The sequence below is a fragment of the Asterias rubens genome, chromosome 3 (genome assembly GCF_902459465.1).
Source record: "Asterias rubens chromosome 3, eAstRub1.3, whole genome shotgun sequence".
Taxonomy (NCBI): Eukaryota; Metazoa; Echinodermata; class Asteroidea; order Forcipulatida; family Asteriidae; genus Asterias; species Asterias rubens.
Genome location: NC_047064.1, coordinates 7,296,114 through 7,321,068, shown reverse-complemented (window position 1 = coordinate 7,321,068; position 24,955 = coordinate 7,296,114). Strand labels below are relative to the sequence as shown.

The following is a 24,955-nucleotide window of genomic DNA, read 5'->3' as shown; positions in this document are numbered from 1 at the left end:
CACAACAGGAGACATGAAAAGGAGATGGGTGAACAGGAGATAATATGGTCTCCGGAACTTGCTCAAGCAGAATTCTATTTATGCCAGAAATGCCTGGAGCCTAGAAATCTTCATCCCTCTTGCTTGATGTTCTGACAATCCCGGTATAACTGAGACATTCTTTTAGTGCATCTCTCACTCAGCGAGAGTAGGCTTATGCTCCGTCACCTCAAGTTAGCAATGGGCTGGTATTCTAATGGCACTCTATGGTAGGCAGTTTGGAATGTTAAAATGTAGACAATATAGAGAGAAATGACAACAAACAAAAAGGGGTTAACACAAAAATATTGAATTTTAAAGACCAAATTTTTGGGTCAACAGTGTCAGATATTTAATGTACTAAACTCTAGAGCTGTTCTAGCAATCATGGTGCAGACTTAGTCACCTCTGCTTATTATTATTAGAGATACAGTAAACAAATCTACATTTATTTTTCCAACATCATCAATCACTATATAATTCAGTTTTCACAACTCATTTCAACATTTATATGTAGAGTCTGCTTATTTTAGGCAGGGTTCTGTTTCTGGTCCTTATGCTTCTACTACATTGCACTACACTTAAATATGCTGTATACCTTGCAGTATTATGACACACAACAAAGATTCCAATTATTCTGGACAAAAGCTCAACATTGTAATTTCAACTGTAACAAATCCTGCACAAGGACACTGATATTGTGGCAGGGGGGGACTGGAGGGAACAATGCAGCCCTGTGGAGAAAACGACCACATCAAGCCAACAACTGAAACCCTCCTGAGTGACTCTTCTGAAATCCAAATAATCTCTGGCCTTGATCTCAGTCCCAGACTAGCTGTTAAGGCAGATATATACCAGCTGGAGTGTCTCTTGTTACATCTTTAAAGGGTTTACTTTTTGTACAACACAAACGTCCACAGATTTACAATAAGCTTTCCTGATTTAAAGATAATGATGGTAAAAAGCTTCCCTTCAAATATTACTTGCTAAGGTGCAGTAGTTTTTGAGAAATGAGTAAAACAATGTCACAAAAATAATGTTTGTCTGAGTGAGACAAAAATTATTATTTAAACGAATGCCCTATAGGCCTACATTACCGCTCACCTGAAAACATTGCTTTGTGATTTTCACCTTTTTTTTCTCAAAAAATTTAAGACTTATGAAGCTGAATCATAGTTTCATAGGCGTACATCTTCATTCAGAGTGAGTAGGGATTCATTTCATTGTCATAGGCAAAAAAAGATTCTACAAATTAAAGGGTGGGTTAGTCCTATGTACTTTCTGCTTCAGCTTGTGAAACAGTATAGAAATACTTCAAGGGTGCATTATTATTCATAAGGAGAATCCAAAGAAACTATTGCATCTGAGTATCTAAGATACTTCCTGGCTATGAGAGTACTCTTGCATCAATCCTTTAAAAATGGACAGGCAGAGCACATTCATAACATGTACGGGGTCAGATTTATTCTTGAACCTTACAAAATGCTTCCAGGGTAAAAATTTTGCAAAATACAGTGAACATACCCCTGAGAGTACTCACTGAAATGCCAATGGTAAACCATGAAAACATACTCCTAAGAACTGGGAAAAACCTGAGACTGAGAGGACCCGGCCATTCAACTGCTGTATAAATATTTGGATTGCTTTGGGGAGCTGGGGGTGTTTGTAGTTCCATTGTCTGGGTTTATTTAAAACACAGGGAGCACAATGGTCGAGTGCATTATTTCCTTCCTGGTTTACGGTAATTCAGAACTGATGGAAGTGTGAATCCACTCAAATTCTTGTTGAATCTTGTTTGTTAAGTGTGGTATAATTTCACTGCAACACTACAGTGATTAGACCATGCTCACTTCAAATAAACCAGTTTGGCTAGTTTGATTACCAGGGCCCAATTTCATATTTAAAGCTACTAAGCACCCCAGAAATGCTAGGGAAAATAACAAAGTTTGCCGAGTTGAGGCTGGTGCCGCCCCACTAACTTTTTGCTCAGCAAAGAAACTGAACAGCTTAATGCAATCGGGCCCACAAGCCAATAGGTCTATGCATTGAGCTCAGGCAGTGCCGTGGTACTTCTTAGAGTTTAGAGATAATGACAGGGTTTCCCCCAGGATTGTATAAAACTTTGGGCAATCTGGACCAATTTGAACGTTTGGCCAAAGTTTGGTTGACACTAAATAGAAACAAGGTCCTATATGACTGACTATTTTTTGTTTGGTGTTTGGTTTAAAACAGCCCCAAATTTTCAATCTGCCTCCTTAATGTTTTTTTCTTGGTGGTTTTAGTGAAATTTGATACTTTTAGTCAGTGTTTCATTGTGACAATAATATTCCCCAAAAAAATACTTCGGGAGTTGTGAAAAGTTCAAAATATGGGGAAGATTTTTTGATACTACTGACATTAACAAAGAAGTTATTCTTTGTAGGCCAAAAGTGTTAGTTAGTGCAATAATAATAATAATAATTAAAATTTATATTGCGCCCCTTACATACAAAATGATCAGAGGCGCAGAACACTTGTTAAAAAGCACAGTGCATAGAGCAAGGAAGTGTGAGTGACAAAACTCTCAATTCAAAAGATGTGATTCCCTCCATTTTTATTCTCTTATCAGTGTAAATGCTTGTTGTCACAATCTTGCTGCATATTCAGTCCATGAAATGAATTCAAATCAAATCAAATTAAACATACACACATATTCATAGGCCTATGAAACCAATGTGCATTCTTGCCCAACTCTGTCTGTGCCTAACACCTGTACAAAGTCACACTCCTCCATCATGGCCCCCATGCTATGAGAAAGCTGAAAATACCAGTCCATGCTAATTTTTGCAAAGCCCTCCTGATGGAAGGTGGGATTTCTTCCCTCAGTGTTGATATGAGCCAAGCTCTGGTGGAAGGCCTTGAGGTCAAAGTAATACACCCCAGCTTTGCATCTACTGGGATCAAACCAGACACCACTTGATGCTGCTGACTGCTGCTAAAGCTCACCAACAAATTTGATTGTGGGGATATGGCATTTTATGCACTGCAATGGAGTACAGTACACCAACCAATGGAACACTGGATACTTAAAACACTGATGTCTACAAAGTTCCATCATAGTATGCCTTAGTCCTACCATGGTCCTACCTACCTAATTCAAAAGTTGTTTTGAGTATTAATTTTAGATTATAAGGAGAATTGGACAAAAATTATGTAAAAAGTAAACACAGAATTTTGGGTATAAATCTACCTCCCACTGTCCCACACATGCTCAATAATAGTAGAATTTAAGTCCCCCCCCCCCAATTCACTTTGAATTTGTGTGCATTGGGGTTTTGTTTACAAAATAGACCAAATTGAAAAGCTTCATTAATCCATGACAAGATATTTGTAGGATTTTCAAGATAAAGGCTATGTATAAATTGTAACTCATGTTTCCTAAATGTTGCATCTAGTTCTTTATCGTAGTTATAAATATTAGTAGTTGATGCAAATGTGGACCAAAATCAACCATTCACTCATGTTTGCACATTATTTAACACCATCTTTAACCATTTTAATTTTAACCGACTTAGAAGAAATATCTGTGAAACTCAAGGACAGTTTAAATCTGAAAAGCACCAGTAGTGATCTGCCAGGGAAATATTTTCTTCTGAAACATTATGCCGTCAACAGTCGAGTCAAGAAAAATAGCATAGACCTCCTAAATCACCCTGGCTTCTTATGACTGCCACAACCAAAATTTAAACACTGCACAAGTATTTTGGTATGAACATAAAAACAAATCCTGGGGCTGATCAGGAAAATAGTTAATGGCATGATCTATACCATACGCAGGAATTAAGTTATTTTTTTTTAATAAAAAATGTTGCATCTGACCCTATCTAGCCCACCACACACTAAGGTTGTGTCTTTCTTTTTAAAGATTGGTGGCCTACTGGAATTAATAACTTCTCATGTTTTCACCTACTTGAAAGACAAGGGTAATTTTTTTGGAAAGTTTCTGTTTCTTTATCCTGCCACCACTTTTTCAATTGTTACAATTTAGTATTTTTGTTAGCAGACATCTTCGTGTGACAGTGGGGGTTTTTTTCTTCCATTATTATCTCGCAACTTTGACAACCAATTGAGTTCAAATTTTCACAGGTTTGTTATTTTATGAATTTATATTGAGATACACCAACTGAGAAGAATAGTCTTTAACTATTTGCGATAGTAACCCTCCGCCGTCGGGGGGGGGGGGGAGGGTTTATATCGCAACTACACTAGTCTTTGCCAATCAATGAGGTATTTCTTGTTATAAAGATGATGAGTGTTGAAACAGTGGTGGCAGCAGGATGGATCAGAAAGTTTTCAAATGTTTCTGTATTCTCCGTGCCCTCCGAGCAGTTCCACCACTTTTCATTCGTCATAAAATAATCTGATCCACTAAAACGCAATCCTAAAAAAGTGGTAGAGAACCAGGCAAGAAAAAAAAGAGGAAAAAGATAATATTCCTATACTTTTGTACACAGAAAGTTAAGAAAAAAAGAGAAAAATCAAAACCCCAAAGAAGGAAATCAGCTGAAAAAAAGTGAAAAGAGGAAGTCTCACATGCCTGATGAATTGCAATTGCTTAAAGCCATTGGACCCTTTCGGTAAACAGTGTTGTCCAAGGCCAACACTTTGTGTACCACAACTTCTATATCAAATTACAAACCTGTGAAAATTTAGGCTCAATCGGTCATCGGAGTCGGGAGAAAACAACGGAAAAACCCACCCTTAATTCCGCACGTTTCGCCGTGTCATGACATGTGTTTCAAATAAATCCGCAATTCTCGTTAACGAGAATTTATATTGTTTTGCTGTTTTCTCAAAAAGTAAAGCATTTCATGGAATAATATTTCAAGAGAAGTCTTTCACCATTGCCTTCTGTAAACCCTGTAAGTTATTTGTAAATCTGTGAACTTTTTTTTTTTTCTGAACCGAAAGGGTCCAATGGCTTTAAAAAAAACGTCAATTATTGAACTGTCACCTATCAAAATAATCATGCCTAATTGTTTAATCATTATCTTTCTTTCATTTGATTTACAACTTGTAAACAGCTGCAATACGTCGCAAGAAAATGTGTTTTTAAAATTGTTCACACATGCACCATGCAACATGCAACATTCAACAACTAGAGAGCAATACGTGCACGCTTTTTTAGTTCCTTCCTCCATGATGTTACCATGTGCGCTGCCAGTACTACTACGACCAAGTGGCGTGTGTGTGGATGCTGTGTGGACGGCATCAACGGCACAATCCTCGGTACACCGTCGGTCCCCAAAATTGCGACACAAAAGTTCATTCATTCAGTGCAAACAGTACATGTTTTCTCCCCAGTCTCTTCACAAAAGTTAACAGATACGATCTTACACAGTTATGTAACTTACCTTCATTCCATAATTTGAAATTCAACGTCAATGCATGGACAACAAGGCGTTATTTTGCTCCTCGGTCGTCCGACAATGCACTAGGGCCGGCCACACACAGCATATCAAACACGTAAAAAAGTGTTACCATACAAAATGCACACATTCCGATCCTTGGAGCTTATGGCAGTCTTTTCCAGTTTTATATGCACGCTGCTGGTATCAAATGTCGCGCGATGAAACCCCCACTTTTGTTAATCGACTCGCCCATTTAAAAGTTTTTGTTTCTGCTGTTTTATAGAAATAAATCTTATCTTTTTTCTATAAAACAACAATATAATACACTGATATTATTTTTAATCAGACAGTTGCAAATTGTGCAAAATTATCACAATATTTAATCAAATTCTGACTTCACCATTTTACGTAGTAGGGGTTTCTGGTGAGACAAGCCGCCGTAATGAAGACCGTCTGGCCTTGTCAAGTAAGGACCCAAATTTGACCTCCGTGTAATGACAGACGAGAAAGACAAAAGACTTGTAGTTCGGAGGAAACCAAGCGATTAATCAAAAATGCCGATAATGGTGTCAACATTTCTGGCAAATTCCTCAAGTTTCTTTCTTTATGCACATTAAGAAATGTTGGGGTAATAATGTTGATCTTAATTAACAAGTGCATGATCTTGAAAACTGAAAGAAAGTTTTACTATTTTCGTTATTATTTTCTTTCTATTGTGTTCATTTGCCTGAACAGTAGAAATGATCTGTCGGGTCGGCCATAGCCGCGGCTCCAATCTGCTTAGTAGTAGGGCTTATTGTGGTTTATGGGAAAAGGTCTGCGGTGGGTGAGATAGTATAATTTAAATTTGTCACCCTCTAATTATAATTCAATTAGGTATATTATTCAATATAAAAAAATTAAAATAAAAACACCAAAGTAGTTTAAAAGACTAAAAGTTACGTGTTTAGCCTACACACAAGTTTTTAAAACTTTACTTATAGCACGACAAGCATTATTTAAAAAAAGATTGTTCAACCTAAAAAGTATTATTTAGGTTAAAAGCAGCAAAGAATGGAATTGGATGGTGAAGGCATGCATGCGGACAGTGTAAGAAGTGACCAAACAGATCATTAAATGCCTGTTGAGGTAGGCCTAACCTAGATCCAGTGACTGGGGCACTAGATTCCTTTTTTAGAAATTTTGACATTATGACGATGTCAAAATTTCGAAAAAAGGAATCTAGCGCCCCAGTCACTGGGTCTAGGCCTAAACCTGCAACTGATGGTAAGGGCATGCATCAACTTCATTGCCGTTACATTATAACCAAGCGTCGTAGCATAAATAATTATTGTTGATATTTTAGGCTGCTTTACTGCTGCTGAATGTGACGAAGCAGCAGGATATTTGCGGCTTTGAAGTTTACCGGTCTAGTATACAGCAAGGACCCGATATTGGGCCAGTCATCATCGAGAAAGATGGTGTGCTGCTTTATGATTTTCTCATTGTCTTTTTTAGGAAAGAGGCAAGGGTGCTTGGTTGGCGGGGTCGTGACCTATAGGCTATGTAACCTATGACATCTTTTATGAAAGAGCCACCGAGTCAGGACTTCCAAGTTTCTATAAACAGCCTCAATGGAAGAAAACATAAACAATATCTTATTTTTTATTATTGGATTGAGATTACATGTATTTTCATGACGTCATTAGACACGTGTTACAGGAAAGACGAAATACGTTTTTTTTATATGAACTAATGTTTTACATTGTTTACACTAGAAACAGTGTTTTCGAGTTTTGCTATTTCCGGTGGCAACCCCCCCCCCCCCCCCCATCCACCCCCATCCACCCCCCCCCCCTCCCAAAAAAAACAAACAAACAAACAAACAAAATACCAAATCCAAATCCAAAACCAAAACCAAAACAAAACAAAACCTGAAACCATGAGTTGCCATACGGTGTGCGCATGTGTTTCGAGTTGAAGATTTATTTTCAGAGCCAAAATGGCAGCAGGTCTTTTAATTTTAGCATGTTATTTTATTGTAACCAATAGTCAATAATTAATATTGAAAACAAACTGTCGCGCTGCTGGTACCGATAAAGTATAATACATGTTCAAGAACAGGATTTTGTATTATTTTTTATATTTTTTTTGGTCACCGACCGGCGACACAGAGTTTGAGTAGGGCGCCCTCTGTTTAGTTTAATGAACTCAAATCAAGATGGCGACCACCGTGAGACAGCGAAGTCTGCACAGTAACGTGAGATCAGATTTGCAAGTTCCGAGTGGTAAGTATTTACAAGAAGTGTGAACCCAGCCAGTGCCTGGAATCTCGAATCAATAATGTACATTTTACCGTATAATGTATTGGGTTTTTATGGTTAAAATGTGTCTCCTAATCCATGTCTTTACTTACTTACGAACGAAAAGATCAGCAAGATGAGTACAGCATGAGCATGTACAGATTAGATGGTAGAATCTCGATATCAGGCTCATCACCCGCACACAGCACAGTGACTCCGTCAGGGATAACTTTCCGTATGGCGCCACCACTTTTTCACTCATTTTTACAAAAAGGGATATATCAATCAGGTAAATTAGAATATAGATACTATATTATTTTATTTCGAATTAAAAAGTGGTGGCGCCATACGGAAACTTTTCCTCAGTCAGTGCTGAGTGCCACAGCATCACAACACACAAAACTCAGTCCATTATTATCATGGCTTCATGCTCATGCCAGCACAGCAGTGCTCACTCCCCCCCCCCCCCCCCCCCCCTCAGTCAATGGTCTCAGTCTCCTCAGTATCCCTCTCACTGCTCACTGTCTCAGTCAATTTGATGGCACTGTGACTCGGCAGCAATATCGTTCTTTTTTTTTTTAATTGGTGTAAAATGTATGTACCCCGACACCACCTTTTCACTCAGGTCAGTCAGTTTGTTACTGTTCAGTGTGAGTACACTCACGTCACACTAACTAAACAGTAACATTAATTAACAACCCTGTTACCAAACCAAAAGTTAAGCTCAATCAAAAGCAATATAAAAAATCTCATATTAATTAAATAAATCATGCATAAAGGATGAACAAGTGGTCGCCGGACTGGAACAGAAATATCTCCAGTCAAATTCATAAAAAGCCTTTAATTTGTAAAAAGGTAAATCTTAACTTTCCTTGTCCAGGCCTGAAGAAAAACAAATTGCCTCCATTGCCCCTAATTGTTATATAGCTTTGTTGGGCTTGTGGTGCCCCTTGACATTATAGAAATTTGCGATTTCCTCAAAGAACTGCTGCACTTGACTTTACCAAGTAGAAAATGCATTACCCTTTCAAAACCGAAGCATCAGGTCTGCTCGTCTCAGTCGTCTGTGACAGTTGTTTGGCGTTGAGCCATGGACTGTATTATTATTGGTGATCCCTATTAATTTGGGTTTTTAACAAAACATTAATTTTGATTTGTTTTATGCAGAACCTGTGGTTTACAATGAACTGGCAATCCGATCTAACATGTCCATATTGTCCTACTGGTAAGTTCCAATCAACTTCTGTGTAATAGTAATAATAATATTAAAACAATTTCTGGAAACAGAACACTTAACATATTTGTTTAAAAAAAATACAATTTTAATTTTGTTATAAGGGGAAACATACACACAAGTAAGTTTTGTACTATGTTTTTTTCTTCTTGTTTTGAAATTTTATTTTTACTGAAAGGTACATAAGACTTGGTATCAGCAAACATCACCATTTAGAGAACTAGGTTTCTGGTTCCTGTGGTCCCTACGATAAGTTTTACCACCAACTATTGTAAAAGTAGAAGGACAAAAAAAACAATGACATTTTTTTAATGTTGAACTGTTCATTTTCAGTCGTACATTTGTGTCCGCTCTGTCTGGATCTTCAGCAGGAATTCTTGGACTCACAGGATTGGAAGGTTTTTTCTTCTATTTCATTGTTTCATTTGCATTTTCAGTAAGTATTATTTTGATCTTCCTGTCCAATCGATGAATCAAATTTACTGACAATGGATACACAATTTCAGGCCTGATTCACTTCACGGAGGCAATCACCTCTTGCCCCTGGTCATTGCCTTTGTCTCCCCTGAAATGTGTACAAGCACCACATTTCTATAAATTTTAAATAATTACATGTATCCAAGGTTTCAGCCAAGATTTGGTAAAAGGGTTTCCAAAATGCTGGAAATTTAAAAACTGGGTGTCCAAATTGTTTCATTACTGATACAATACATTTATGTGTAAATGACAGATAAAACAGGGTGTCAAAATTGTAAAACGAGGTGTCCAAAAGACACCCAGGCACCCCTCTGGTTAAAACTATGTATGTAGCAGGGAACCTGTCAAAACCTATCAACACAACAGGCTTGGTTTTATTTAACTATCTTGATTGTTTTCTTTCTTTCTTTCTTGACAGGCGATGCTCTTCATAAAAGCCGGCAGGAACTGGCAAGAATTCTTCCGATTTAGACAGCCACTCATCACCAGTGGACTTCTAGGCGGACTCTTTGTATCCTTTTTAATCAATCCTTCTGGGGCAAGGTTTAAGCCAGAAGGCATGTATTCTTCATTTTTGAAAGGGCAAGGGCATCAAGGCATTGGTAAAGGGTACCCTATGAGGAAATTGTAAATTTGTACACTGGAACATTTCAAGGGCACCAAGGCAATGACCAGGGGGCATGGAGGCAATTGCCTTAAATGCCTTGGTGAAGTATCAGGCCCTAATGATTTTGTAGAAGGGTGTCCAAACTTGCAGGACATTGAAATCCTGGGTGAATTAATTGTTCAGTTACAATACATTTAGGTGTAAGTAAATGACCCAAAAAAATAAGGTGCCCACAAATTTAAAATAGGGTGTCAAAAAGACACACAGACTCCGCTGTGGCTAACACTATGCTTCTGGGCCACTCCTTTGGTTTGGCTGCAAGGTGCACCAAACTGCTTCATCAAAGTACAGTGAACACATTTCCTTGTTTAGCATTGCAAAGTTTTAACTCTCCTTTAGAATATCTTTTTCTAAACTGTACTGTTTCAAAAATATCTTATTAATAATGATGACAACCCTCAAGTCTTTTAACAGATGTATTATGATTTGGGCCCAATTCTTTTGTAGAGCTGCTTCAGCACAGAAAGTAGCTAAGCACATCAATATTATGCTTACCAGAGTACCGGTAAGGTTATCAGCCAAAATACCATGTCACATGTGCAATCTGTGACTGGTCTCCTGCTCATGTTTGCTTAGCAGGAATTGTTTAGTCATTATTCTCTGCTTAAGCAACTCTATGAAATTGGGCCCAAAACTTGTGTTGCCTCTACTTCACAGCTACAAAGGGCACTATTTGGCTTTTTAGTAACTTTTTATGCAATATTTTCTTTATACTTATGAAAGAATTACACAATTTGTTTCCTTGACTCATCTTTATTTCAGACATATGTACTATTCTGGACGTATCCTTTTCATCAGTGATTTGAGGTGGTGGTTTGAGGGGTGTTTGTGAACTTGTAGTGACAGTCAATACTTATAACAAAAGGGGACAATACAACAATGGGGTCTACAGCCCTTTTCACACAGCCAAAATGTAGCCAGGGTCCCTTGCTACAAAATTTACGAGCATGGATTGTCTATTTGTTATCACCATGCGTGACTGATTTTGTGAGCTTTCACACTGCAAAGTTGAAAAAAACTAACACTCCTTGTGCGACATGAGAGTGATATGACAAATTGGTAATCCTGATCACCTTAGTTGGACAAGATAGCACCCACAATAGCATGTGCTGTATGGGCATTTTCACCTAGGACGTCGTTCAATAAACAAGGGTTCCTTTCACACGATGATGTAGCCAACGTCCTTGGTCAAAACTTCAGCTAGTGTAAGATTTTGATGTAGGTCCAGACCTCCGACAAAATGTAGCAATGTTGGACAAGATTTGACAAAGGACACTACAAAAGCACGAGGTGCATTTTGTAAAATCTTACAACCATGCTACAATTTAGCAAGGGACCCTTGCCAAATTGTTCTCGTGTGAAAGGGGCTCAAGTTTGTCAGGATGTTGGGTTGAACAAAGAGGGTCCACAATTGGAGAACAATACTCTTTTGTTGGGTGTTTGGCACTTTGTGGAGACTGACGGGAAAAGAGGAAAACGAAAGGTCTCCATAGGGGAATTCTAAAGACGGAACTTTGTGTACAAAGTCTATGGGACTACAGGGACAAAGGAAAGAACAATAGATGTCTCCACAGTGATGTAAACAAATAGAATGTGTGTAGGAGGGTGGGGGGGCACCTATTCTGGTACTTTGAAATGATGGACTTCTAAGTATGGACTTCTTGGTTTTGATCTGGGATACTCTACTCTCATACCTGTTCATGCAAAAACGTGGGCCTTGGACCTGGGATCAATTTCATAAAACCTGTAAACACAAAAATTGCTGAGTAAGGCAAAAACAGGCTACCAGCCTACAATATAGTGTTACACTGCAGCGACTGGTACCCAACTAATTTCTTGCCTAGCAAATAAGTTTGGAAAACAAAATTTCCTTCTCAACAGCTTCATGAAATTGTGCCCAGGTACGTTATGTACCCTCTTTTAAGCAGTGGAAGTTCCTTAACGTTTTACCCACAGGTTTCTTTACGGGATGGTTCACGTATACTGATGAATGATGGCAGGGAATATTTGACCAAGGGGTGTTATTGTTGCGGACGGACAATGGATATACAAGAAGTTTTGTTATCCAACTCAAAAACAATTCTTGAAGTACAAAGTGACCGAGAACTGAGGACAATATGGAGAGCCATATTGTGCACTGATCTCCAGTGAAGTCGCACTACCTTCTATATAAAGGCTCCTGATGATTTGGCACAATAATTGGAATGGATTCTACACGTTAATGGAGGCACACGATTGTCACTTGGATTGGTCTACAATTATAGGGTCCTTTTCCTTAGCTATGTCCAGTGGCATTATTAGAATCATGTTAATGTAGCATTTGAAATCAAAAATTTTGAGATTGAAAATTACCAGAGTTAAATGTAACTTGATAAAGCTTTGTATGAAAATTTCACTGGTTTTAATACTGTTTTCCATTTACACACAAAAAATGTATTTGTTTTTACACTAATGTCTTATAAAAACAGTAAATGGCATAGCAAGGGCGCTGAAAATTGACCTGACTAAGAGAATGCAAACAGAAACTTAAGTTTAAATTGGCCAGAAGTGCCCCTTAGAAAAACTGGTGCACCCCTTTGTTCCCCCCCCCCCTTAAAATGTTACCCCAGGTGCTGGCTATGTGAGCACCAGTGAACACTGAGATCTGAGATGATAGTTTTTATGTTTCCTAAGGATGAGAAATCTCAGACAGTTATGTTTAACTGGGATGAGAAATCTCAGACTTTTAAAAGTCTGCCTGGTAGACAAAAACACTCAGTATTTTTCTCCAAATAAATAGAAGTTGCACTCTTTAAGCTACCTCACCAGTGCTGAGGGTACTGTTCCCACAAGGCTCCTTGAAGTCTGTAACTTCAGGGGTTATCAAATGGCGGACATGCAGTCACATCTCAAGTTTCTCAGAGCTGCTTAAAAGCAGAAAGGTGCTTCAACAATTGTCTGCTAAGCAGAAATTAGCAGGATACCAGTCACAGATTGTGAGTGTGGAATGATAGTTTGGCTGGTAACCTTATTCTGGTAAGCATCATTTTGTTGTGCTCAGACACTTTTTTCTGCTTAAGCAGTTATTTGAAATCATTCCTGTCCCCATTGTGTCCATCAACCAATTGAGGACCGTTAAGTGTTTTGTATTTAACTTATTACACTTCTTGTAAATTGTAGGAATTGATATGAATAAAGGTATAACAATTAGTGCAATTTTGTGAAAGATCAATGAACTTGTCTTGATTTTGCTTTTTCTATTATTGGTAGTTCCTACGACCCAAGTGTTTGTAGCTCACAATTTGCATCGGGCCAGAATTTTACAAGACCAGACAAATAAAATGAGAAAGAACTTCCTATAATGTGAACTGTTTCCGTTTGAACAATCACTAAGCGAGGATATTATCCTAATTATGCTATGGGGGATGGCATAATTGGGAGAGATTTTTGTATCTGCCACCAATTGTTCACTCATTTTTACCAAAAAGTACCAAAAAGTACATCAAATAACAAAATTATTTTACTAGATGCCTATTAATTTCATAATGAATGAAAAAGTGGTTGATTCGGTCTAAGAATATGTCCACAGAGTTGAAAGATTTTGCCAGAATCTCGCTCAAAGTCAACATTTGAACAACATTTATCAACCTAGTTTCACAGGTTTGCCACTTGTTAATCGGCCTGCAGGGGGATTGCGCTGGATTGATCTTGCCAAGTGAGGGCGCTTGTATAGAAAATGGCTACCTCCGGTGTCGACGGATAACGCACGCGTGGTTAATGTAAAAATAGCATAAGAAGTGTGTACGGTTTTACCTCCAAAGTTCTACTTCAAGGCAATATCACCCAGGTAAAGATATTGATATACATGAAATACAACTAATGGTGCACTTTACGTAGGGTTGATAAACTAACATTATCATCACTTTTGAACGCAAAATACACCCCCCGCTGCGCGATTTTATTGTAAATCATGCAAAACTGCTTCCTTATCACTAGTGACTATGCTATACTAGTATCACAGCTCCTTCACGACACTGGTTTCGAACCTTGGGTCCGCTGATATTTTTGAAATAGAAATAAAAGGCAGGGTAGGACAATTGTTTTATATGATAATATGAGCATGTTAATATTTAAACAATAAATTTGAATCAAAGACCAAAGAACTGTATCAATTAAAAAAAAGAAACGAAATCGATTTCGAACTAAAAATAAATATTGGCTTAATAAATAAAATCAGAAAAGTTTCCGTATGGCGCCACCACTTTTTCATTCGATATGAAATAATATAGTATCTAATTTACCTCAATGAGATATCCTTTTTTGTAAAAATTAGTGAAAAAGTGGTGGCGCCATACGGAATGTTATCCATAAAATCAAACTATTGCTTTCAAATAATAAAAGGCAAAAAAAAAAAGAACAAGACTTTATAATTGTCTACTTCAACCATACTTTATTAAAGTAAACTAGAGGTTGACCAGTTGGTCTTGTTACATGTTCGTATAAATATATTGTAAAGAAGTGGACAGGGTCATACTCATGGTGGAAGGATGAGGCCAGTGGGGGAGGGGGGGCGGTATATTTTATAATTCAGATGAGATATGAAACAGACAGTGTCTCACCATGGAGGTAGAACCTACAATGTACCTCCATAAGGTTTATCGCGAATAGCAAAATATCAAGAGAGGGCGCTGTTGAACCCACACAAAGGTATATAGGTGTTGCGTGCGCGAGTCGTAGAAACTGCATAGAAACCGCCCCATATTCCTTCCCACAATGCACTGCGGTTCTGAATAGCAATTAACCTTATGGTCTCACAAAGAAAAATCAGTGGACAGCAAGCGGGTCATGCATACATTCAATCTATGGCTATGCAGGCTTTTGAATTTGATTAAATCAGGTCTATTTTATTTGATTTTAAAACCCCAATATTGTTCTTAAAATAGCACTTGCAGATGATATAAACCAATTTATTGCTGACGTTACAATGCAACATTGACTGCAGGAGCCCTACAAGAAGATCAACAAAATGGTAAGTTGAGCATATAAATAAATAAAAAAACTTGGTTGTAAGAAGTCTGTATCTCCTCTGAATGAGTGGTGGTTAAAGCCCGGTTCATACTTCCTGCGAATGCGAATACGAAGCGAATGTTGACGTCACAAATTCACAACGAGCAATTCGCAGCAGTTGAACTCTGCTCTACTTCCTTGCGAATATCGCTGCGAAAGGAGGGTTGTGACGTCAAATTCGCTACGCATTCGCTTTCGCATGAAGTATGAACCGGGCTTAACTCAATCTAAAAAGAGGTAATGGTGCTTTCACCTGAAAAAAAAAGAAAACTGTACTACACAACAGTGGGAAACTTGAGTTGTTTAAAGCCATTGGACACTTTCGGTAAACAGTATTGTCCAAAGGCCCACACTTCGTTTATCACAACTTCTATATAAAATAACAAACCTGTGAAAATTTAGGCTCAATCGGTCATCGGAGTCCGAAGAAAATAATGGGAAAACCCACCCTTGTTTCCGCACTTTTTCGCCATGTCATGACATGTGTTTAAAATAATCCGTAATTCTCGATATCGAGAATGGATATTGTTTTAATGTTTTCTCAAAAAGTAAAGCATTTCATGGAATAAAATTTCAAGAGAAGTCTTTCACCATCACCTTCTGTAAACCCTGTAAGTTATTTGTAAATCTGTGAACTTTTAATTTTTACTCTGTACCGAAAGTGCCCAATGGCTTTAAGACTCCCAAAATTATGATTGCAATTAGTTGCGATTAATTGCAATAATCGTAAATTACATAACCCATCGAGGAATCGATGATTGAGTGAACTAAATCGGTTATCTGTAGAGAAATCCCCACCCACCAGAGTGCCAAATTTCTTTCCTGAGAAAAGATTTGTGTGTTTACTTTTTGTGTAAATGAAAACAAACAAATAATTAATAATTACAGATTTGTTTTGCATTTCTTTTAATGGGTTAGAACTCATTTACAAGTTCCGCTCGATTTTGCTAGACTCTAAAATTGAATTTGGCTGATTTAATTCAACAGGCGTTGTTTGGTGCCCAGTTAATCCTGACCATCATTGCAGCCAGCATCCTGCAGAAATTCACCCCCTATCACTCACTGGCGGAATGGCTTCTTGCAAGGGGGTAAGTATGCTGCAGATTTTTAGTTTGCATCAGGGATAAAGAATATTCATTTGTTTTTTCCCCAAAATACCCCAGGATGTGTGTTAGCAGTTGTACTCAGTACTTTCCCTGAGTTCTGTGAAAAAAAAATCACAGGCATCATATTACTCGGGTGGGATTTGAACCCACAACCTTTGCAATTCTAGAGCAGTGTCTTACCATTGAGGTCTACCTCCATGGTCTTACCAACTAGACTACCGAGGTTGCCTGGTAGCTAGAGGCAGTTCTGTGTTTTAGCAGCGGTTACTGCAATTTGCATCAGGGTAAGAACGCTGGAGATTTATGAGCAAAATGTTTCAAGGAGAAGTAAAACTGAACTCCAGGAAATGCTCCAAGTGCACTTGATCTGCTCTGTGAGGCAATTTGTGTGCTCTGCCATTTTAGCCTTTTGCCAAATTTCAGCTTTCCTGTTTACTTAAAATTACACAAATGTTATTGATTGTAAACAGGAACCTTGTACGCTACATGTACCCCAAAGACGAAGAGTTACGTAAACTTGCTGGAATAACCGTCAGTAAAGCACGACATCGCAAAAACAGGTAAATAGGATGATAATTTGAATTTGAATAGAATGTGATGTTTGGCTGGTAACCATTTTTTATAACAACAGACAGGGCCGACAGCTTTACATTCCATACGAAGTAATGTTTAAGTGTCCTGCTCATCAAGGACACAAGTGTCACAACCATGGTTGTGACACTAGGACTCGAACCCACACTCAGCTGATCAGATACACCAGAGCTTGAGTTCACTGCTCTTAACCGCTCGACCACTACACGCTAATACAGCCTTTTCAGTCATACCATGGAACACTCAATACAGTTCTTTTCTGGTATCAACAGATCCGACCATCGACGACCCAACTTGCTGGAGAATACTGAGGACAAGTCCTTCACCGTCCCGAAGAGCATTGAATTAGAGCTACGTACCCGCATCATCGAGCCATTTCACGTTGTCGTGCTGCGATTCTACGATGAGTATAGATGGCTCGTAGATTTCTCCGTTATGGCCGTGATCGTTTATTGTATCACAGAAGCAGGGCTTCACACAGTAGGAGAGCTAAACCTGAGTCTGATTTGGCTGTTGATGGTGACGGGCTTCGCACTGTATCCTTGAGATTTCTTGTTGTTGCTGTCTTTAGAAGCTCAGTGAACTGCCCGCTAACAATAATGATAGTGGCTTCTTACAAATCCATCACTAAGTGATGCTCATGGCGCTCCAACATTTTAACCACTGGTCACTGCACCATTTATTTATTTCCTTTAAACCATCTCAGCTCCCTCGGGTAGTAGCTATCAATAGTTGACTTCGACCCAGTCACCCAGGCATGTGTCCCTAAGGGTACCCTCATTTAAGGCAGTCATTTGTATGAAGTAGTCAATAGTCGTGACTTTGAAAATAGTCGCCTAGGCCTAGTCCCTATAAGGGTGCCCCCATTTTAAGGCAGCCGTTGGAATGAATAATCCTTAAACCTTATTAGTCACGTTCTCATCTCGCTGACAGCGTTGTACTTCTCTAGCGAGGAGGACGGGGAGAGGTCACTCTGCATAACGTTTGGATTCTTCTTTGTTCTCGTTGCAATGGGAGTCCTCATCGTCCCTGAAGAGATTCTAGACTTTGGACTGGATGAAGGTGAGTTGGACCCGTTGTGTAGGGCGCCATCACCGAGATAAAACAGTAGAAATGTACTTAAAACAGTTTTGTTTATGCATGTTTGCCACAAATGAGGCTAAAAGCCACTCTTGGTATGGGGATACTAGAAAAACAATTGTTTAATGTAAAAAGAACTCGGGGGAGCTGAAGCTGGGGAATTTATATTCTTCTTAAAGGCAGTGGACACTATTGGTAACTACTCAAAACAGATTTAGAATTTGAGGTCTCGAAATCAAGCATCTGAAACCACACAACTTCGTGTGACAATGGTGTTTTTTCTTTCATAGATATCTCGCAACCAATCGAGCTCAAATTTTCACAGGTTTGTTATTTATGCATATGTTGAGATACACCAAGTGAGAAGATTGGTCTTTGACAATTACCAATAGTGTCCACTGTCTTTAAAACAGTCTAGATTGTAGGAAGAAAGGAAACTTGCACCAGGCATGAATTTCCAAAGAGATGCATTACGTGGTTTCAAGGAGTTGGAATGGCTCATTGTTCTACATCTCAGCAAATCAAGAGTGTATGGGTGAGAAGAAGAAGAAAGTCTGGTTTCACGCTCAAAAACTCTGATAGGTGGAACTAGCTCGGACACACTTGGGGCACATTTACCATGAAAATATCTGTGTAAAAAAAAGACAGAGGCTGGCTACAGACCTACGTTTTGAAAGAGGTTGTAACTTTGATCCAATCACTTCACCAACCAGACTAACAAAACACTTTTGTACTCTGTCTAATAAAGATAAGTGACAGGCAGAAGCTCCAGCCCAAATGTGAAAACAGTATTCCATTAGGGGATGTACATAGTTGTCTTTGTCTTATACAGGTAGAGAGTAGCATCAGGAGGTAAGAGCATCCATGTTGAATATAGACTCATAGAAACTTTTGGGGAATACATTCTTTCAAATGAGTGTTTTTCATTAACACAACAATCTTGTGTCATTTTGTACACAGCTTATACAAACTTCACCTCCGGGGCAATGGAATTCTTGAAACAACAAGATCTTCAATTTAGCGGTCCCATCTCAAAAATTGCCTTCAAGTCGTTACTGGGAATCGTAGCTGCACTGCTTGGTGCCTTACTGGCGTTTCCCGGCTTACGGATCGCTAAGATGCATGTGGACTCTATCAAGTTTGCTGTTAATCGACCATTTATGCAGTAAGTCTGATCATACAGAGTGTGTCCTTTTGTTTTTATTAAAAATATTTTAAACAAATTGATGAGAAATATTTCACTTTAACTGATTCCTTAAATCGGTGTCTTATGAAGTATCATCTAGGTAACAGTAGTAACTAGGCATTATGTGTTTGTGCACAAACACAAATCTGTTCCGTATTGTTTTACTTTGGTTAAGTGCTTCAAAAATCATTGTTGGTCTGATTTCAAGATGGAAGAGTTTTGGTCTTTAACTGAAAAAAAGTGTTAAAAGCGGTAGTGAAGTTCTTGAGATACATGTATGGTCCCACTTTGGTTGACCCGGAGGTAGACGTCAACATGGAGTCACAATTTTTCAAAGTTAATATTATTGCCTAAGGAGTCAATAACTGAAAAAAGTTTGAAAATCGGTTGTCTAGTTCCTGAGATATGGTGTGTTAATTATATAAAACTAGATTTTGTTAACCCATCTCTTTTTGTTTGTTTGAACCTGACCTTACACAGGATTTTACTTCACACAAGTTTTCTATTTCCGATGTTCATTTCACTGATGTGGGTACGACCAATCGCAAGAGACTATTTATGTAGAGTAGCCCCCGGCAAGACTGAACCCATGTAAGTTAAACCAATTTATTTGTTTGTGTCTCCGAAAGATAATCAGAGCAAACATGGACACTGGACACTATTAGTAGTTGTCAAAGACTAGCCTTCACAGTTGGTGTATCTAAACATGCATAAAATAACAAACCTGTAAACATTTGAGCTCAATCGGTCGTCGAAGTTGCGAGATAATAATGAAAGAAAAAACACCCGTGTCACATGAAGTTGTGTGCTTTCAGATGCTTGATTTTGAGACATCAAATTCTAAATCTGAGGTCTCAAAATCAAACTCGTGGAAAATTATTTCTTTCTCGAAAACTACATTACTTCAGAGGGAGCCGTTTCTCACAATGTTTTATACTACATGTATCAATCTCTGCCCAATTCTTGTTACCAAGAAAGGTTTTATGCTAATAATTATTTTGAGTAATTACCAATAGTGTCCACTGCCTTTCAACGAGACCTTAATGACGACAGTGTGAAACAGCAAGTTTATCTTTTATTACTATCTGTTCACACCATGCATAGTATGAATATCAACCTCTACCCTCGCAGGTACCCATTTACATGTATACTCCTTGGTGAAGCAGGGTAATTATAGTAAAGCATCTTGCTCAAGTACACGAGTGTCATGACCAGGACTCGAACCCACAACCTGATGACTTAACCACAAGGGGCCAATTTCATAGAGCTGCTTAACGGCTGATTGTTTGCTTACTGTACAATTTCCATTTCATAGCGCTGCTAATCGTATGCACATGCTTACAATGCGAATCCATGGTGGGCACGCAAGATGGCCGCCTAATTTTCTTACTCTTCTGCGAAATATTTTAACAACTTAGCAAATTTTTCTGCTATAGTAAGCATGGAGATTCGTTTACTAATATTAAGCACTTTGAAATTGGGCCCAGAACTTGAGTTTGATGCTCTAAACCACTTTGAAATGACACCCTGAAATAAATTTGTGATTTTTTTCGTCCCCCTACCAGTATGAGTGATACGACCTTTGACCTAGTGCGAATGTCACTGGTGCCCATGCTGTGTATACTACGCGTGCTGTTAATGACACACTACCTGCAGTCCTACCTGAACATTGCAAAAGAGAAAGTGGAGAAATTAAAGATGGAGGCGGGAAGGATCAACAGTTTAGAACTCCAAAAAAGTGTGAGTTAAAAAAGTGTGAAAGAAATTGATTTTTACTTTGCATACCACCGTTTTGAGCAAGGAGATTAAAGTTTATATGAGGAAGGATCTGAATGAACAAAGGTAGGTCTTCCCATGTACAATCTAGCGTATTGAGCCGATAGGTGAATTGCGTGCTGATACATGCCAATTTAGGCTGATAGGCAAACAATTTCCCCCATACTCTAACATTTCCCAATGGAAGTGCCCTTTGCTAAATGGAAATGGCCTTGCCCTCTCAAAGATGAAATTTCAGACTTGCATTTAAAAACATTTTGATGACCTTTCTGATGGCAAAAAAAGAAGGAAGTTGGGCTTGAAGAGGAAGCCCTGTGTGCTTTTGCTGTAGTGCCCTTTGCAAAACTACAATACAACTTTAACATTCAAGAGGAAAACTGCCAGTGCCCCTTCGAGAGCAAAGTTTCTGTTCAGCAATTTTTTGTGTTTTTTGTTCTCAAATTGAAGGTTGTTTGTAACCAAATTGAACCTATTTTTTGTTGTCAACAGGTTGTACGAGTCTTCTATTACTTATGTGTGGTGACTTTGCAATACATCGCACCCATGCTTATTCTTCTTAGTTTTACCTGTCTACTAAAATCACTCGGTAAGTTTTTGGAAGAGCTGTATTCAAAGACACTGGACACTATTGGTAATTGTCAAAGACCAGTCTTCTCACTTGGTGTATCTCAATATTATATGCATAAAATTTGAGCTCGATTGGTCGTCGGAGCTGCGAGATAATATGAAAGAAAAAAACACCCTGTTGTGTGCTTTCAAATGCTTGATTTTTTAGACCTCAAATTCTAAACTTGAGGTCTCGAAATCAAATGTGTGGAAAGTTACTTCTTTCTCGAAAACTACGTCACTTCAGAGGGAGCCGTTTCTCAAAATGTTTTATACCATCAACCTCTCCCCAGTACTCAATACCAAGTGAGGTTTTATGCTGATAATTATTTTGAGTAATTACCAATAGTGTCCACTGCTTTAAGCTGTATTTGTTTCTTTTGCCCTTTTCACACTACTCTGAGTTGCCCTCAGGGAATGACGGCTGACCTTTTCACACTATGACTTCTTTACCCCCGGTCTGCCTCGGGGGAATAGCCACCCATGCTCAGGAGTAGGGGTAAGAGGTAAAACCCTGGGGTGTACTTGAAGCGTCCAACGGGAACCCCGTGGGATAGGGATCTGGGCGGGCACAGTGTGAAAGTGCGCCTTGGTAAAACAAATTTTGTGTTTGTATCCCGCTGTGGGAGTTTGCCAAGTTCTCTTGACGGGAAGATCATCTAAGCAAACAAACAAACAAACATACATTTACAAAAGTCTTAAATACCTTATGCTCAACAGTAATGAGCTTTTTTTAATAATTCAACATCTATTAAATCGGTGCAGTAACCGCTGCTAAAAAAAAAGGATTTGAACTGCCTCTAGCTACAGGGCAATCTCGGTGGTCTAGTTGGTATGACATGGCTCTTGAATTGCAAAGGTCAGGAGTTCGAATCCCATCCTAGTGATATGCCTGTGATTTTTTTTACAGAACTCTGAAAGTACCGAGTATACAGTACTAACACACATCACTGTATATGGGTATAAGCAAAATGAATACTTTTTTGAATATCTCGTAAATAAAGTGCAGATGTAATTTTCAAAACTTTTGCCTCATTTCTCAGGAGGTTACTCCACGGGCCTTTTTGAGGTGTCTTCAGGAAACACCACCACTATCCCCCACAAGCCTTCACCGACCGCCCCATCGAATCAAGCTGTCACCGAGGGTGCAGAACATTTCAAGGTGGCCCTAGAGAGCCTAAGGAATGTCTTTTCTCCCATTTTCTTCCGGGGGATCTTTTCATTTCTGACGTGGTGGACGAGTTCGGCGTGGTTCATCACAAGCCTGTTCGGGATTGCGTATCACATGTACTTCACGGACCCATGACAGACGGTCGACGAGAGAGTGGAAAGTCTGCGACTGGAGGGTAAGTCAGACTTGGAAATTTACCTCCGAAACTTACGTGTTTCTCGTGTCTTGAGCATTCCTCATAGCTGCAATACCCAAAGTGGTTCTGACTTTGCCATCTGAACCATTTGTGATACGATTGTATCGTGATGACGTCCTTAAAGTGATACAAGGGAAAATGGTGCCAAAGGAGTCAACCAAGGAACAGAGAAGAAATTTAACGTCCCAAGCAAGTAGATCTCATGCTTGATAATTAGCAATAATTTGTATTTTTCCAACACTAATAGAACAAAAATAGATGTAATGCTTCAAAGGGCTTCAGAATGGCTACATTCTGAAATCATGTATAGATGGATGTTATCAGATTGCCAATTTTTTTTTGGATTCATTAGAGCTGCTTTTACAAATTTGTTTTTTTATTGCTTGATAGTGGCCTGTGAATTTACTACAAACCGGCAATAATTCTAGTGATACACACATTAAATATAAAGTTCCTTGTAAAAGGTTATTCAATTTTGATAGTCCCTTAGGAGCTGATAGTGGCATGATACATCAATGGTGCTCGGTTAATCCCCAGTTTTTCATAAACACACCGTCCAAACAACCGTTTTAAAAATTGTCAACAAATTAAGTTTAAAGACACTGCGGCCGATTTCACGAAACGCTAGGATTAATCCTAACTCGAGTTAGGACGAGTAACCCGTCCTAACTTAGGATGGGTTCAATGTGTCCTACATCTTTGGATACGGAACTGAACCCGTCCTAGCTCCTAAGATTAATCCCAAGTTAGGAAGTGTTTGGTGAAATTGACGGCTGGACACCTTTGGTATTTGTCAAATACCAGTTTTCTCACTTGGTGTATCTCAACATACGCACAAAATAACAAACCTGTGAAAATTTGAACTCAATTGTTTTGGTCGTCGAAGTTGCTGGATAATAATGGAAGAAGAAAAAACCTTTGTCGCACAAAGTTTTGTGCTTTCAGTTCAGATGCTTGATTTCGGGACCTCACAATCTAATTCTGATGTCTCGAAATCAAATTCGTGGAAAATTACTTCTTTCTCAAAAACTACAATACTTCAGTGGGAGCCGTTTCTCACAATGTTTTATACTATCAACAGCTCTCATTACCAAGTTAGTTGTTATGCTATCATTTATTTTGAGTAATTACCAATAGTGTCCACTGCCTGTAAAGTGTAGTCAATGAAAACAATTTCGTCAGAGAGTTTGTGTTTATTATTATTAGAGAGACCATAGCGGTCAGTAATGGCTTGTGCCAAAATGCCCATAGCGGACACAAATGAATGGTCTCTTGGGTTTAAGCAATTAGTGATTATCATTGTATGGGTTCTATAAATAACGTTTTCTTTTCTTAGCCCTGACGGTATTTCATGCAGATTTAATTTCACTGCTGACAAGATTTTTTTTCCTGGTGGTTTAAATTGCTTTAGTGAACGATGGATTGTATATGGTACAATAAGTTTTTGCTTCTAAATGCACTGCTGGATTTTCATCTTTGAAAGGGCAAGTTCATTCTCATTTTGCAAAGGGCACTTCCATTGCAAAATCTTCAAGTCTATGGGAAACTTTTGAAGGGGGCACCAAGGCCAAGACCAGGGCCAACGGAGGCCATAGCCACCGCGACCTCCATGTAATTCCAAGCCAGTAAATGTAGATCCTTTTAATGTAATGACAATGAACTTGTACATTTACAAGAAATGTGATTTTGATAGAAATAAAATTTGTTTGGATAAATGTTTTATTTTTTAGAGGAAAAGGTTATTATGAAATATAATGTACAAAATGTATATTTAAATTTTTCAAGAATGAAATCAGTCTTTTTTTGAGAAATGAGTAAAAACAAGTCACAAAAATTATTTCAGCATGTAAAACGTATTTTCGTAACATTGTTTTACTCATTTCTCAAAAACTACAACACCTCAGCAACTAATACTTTAAGGTAAGCTTTCTATTAATATCATTATCTTCAAACAGTGTAAGTTTAACGTAAACCTGTGGACATTGTGTTTTGTGTCAGATAAAAAAGTACCTAAATCCTTCAAGGTATTGCACGAAAAATTCTCCAAATTGTACAGGCCGTTGAATTTTTATCTTAAGAAAGGGGAAAGGTTGTTTTTATCTTACAAAAGGTACTTTTATTGGAAAAAC

The 24,955-nt window shown here is 38.4% G+C and overlaps 3 protein-coding genes across 3 annotated transcripts in view; 2 read left to right on the top strand and 1 right to left on the bottom strand.

Moving 5' to 3' along the window:
* LOC117288514 (zinc finger protein GLI4-like) overlaps positions 1-5,497 on the bottom strand; it is a 47,658-nt gene extending 42,161 nt beyond the window's left edge. Inside the window, exon 1 of the mRNA XM_033769402.1 lies at positions 5,412-5,497. The gene's annotated coding sequence lies outside the window, so the exon portion shown is untranslated. The remainder of the gene's footprint in view (positions 1-5,411) is intronic.
* Positions 5,498-7,600: 2,103 nt separating this feature from the next.
* On the top strand, positions 7,601-13,042 carry LOC117288224 (ER membrane protein complex subunit 6-like). The gene is made up of 6 exons (XM_033768993.1): positions 7,601-7,675; positions 8,858-8,915; positions 9,258-9,360; positions 9,820-9,912; positions 10,831-10,850; positions 12,025-13,042. The coding sequence occupies exons 1-6, from the start codon at positions 7,609-7,611 to the stop codon at positions 12,053-12,055; spliced, it is 372 nt and encodes a 123-aa protein (XP_033624884.1). The 5' UTR covers positions 7,601-7,608; the 3' UTR covers positions 12,056-13,042.
* Positions 13,043-13,792: 750 nt separating this feature from the next.
* Positions 13,793-23,470, top strand: LOC117288188 (transmembrane protein 161B-like). Its single transcript, XM_033768929.1, has 11 exons — positions 13,793-13,894; positions 14,991-15,076; positions 16,102-16,202; positions 16,691-16,780; positions 17,084-17,347; positions 17,722-17,873; positions 18,852-19,056; positions 19,558-19,668; positions 20,643-20,817; positions 21,343-21,439; positions 22,503-23,470. Exons 2-11 carry the CDS (start codon positions 15,074-15,076, stop codon positions 22,763-22,765), a joined length of 1,461 nt encoding a protein of 486 aa, XP_033624820.1. The 5' UTR covers positions 13,793-13,894; positions 14,991-15,073; the 3' UTR covers positions 22,766-23,470.
* Positions 23,471-24,955: the final 1,485 nt, after the last annotated feature.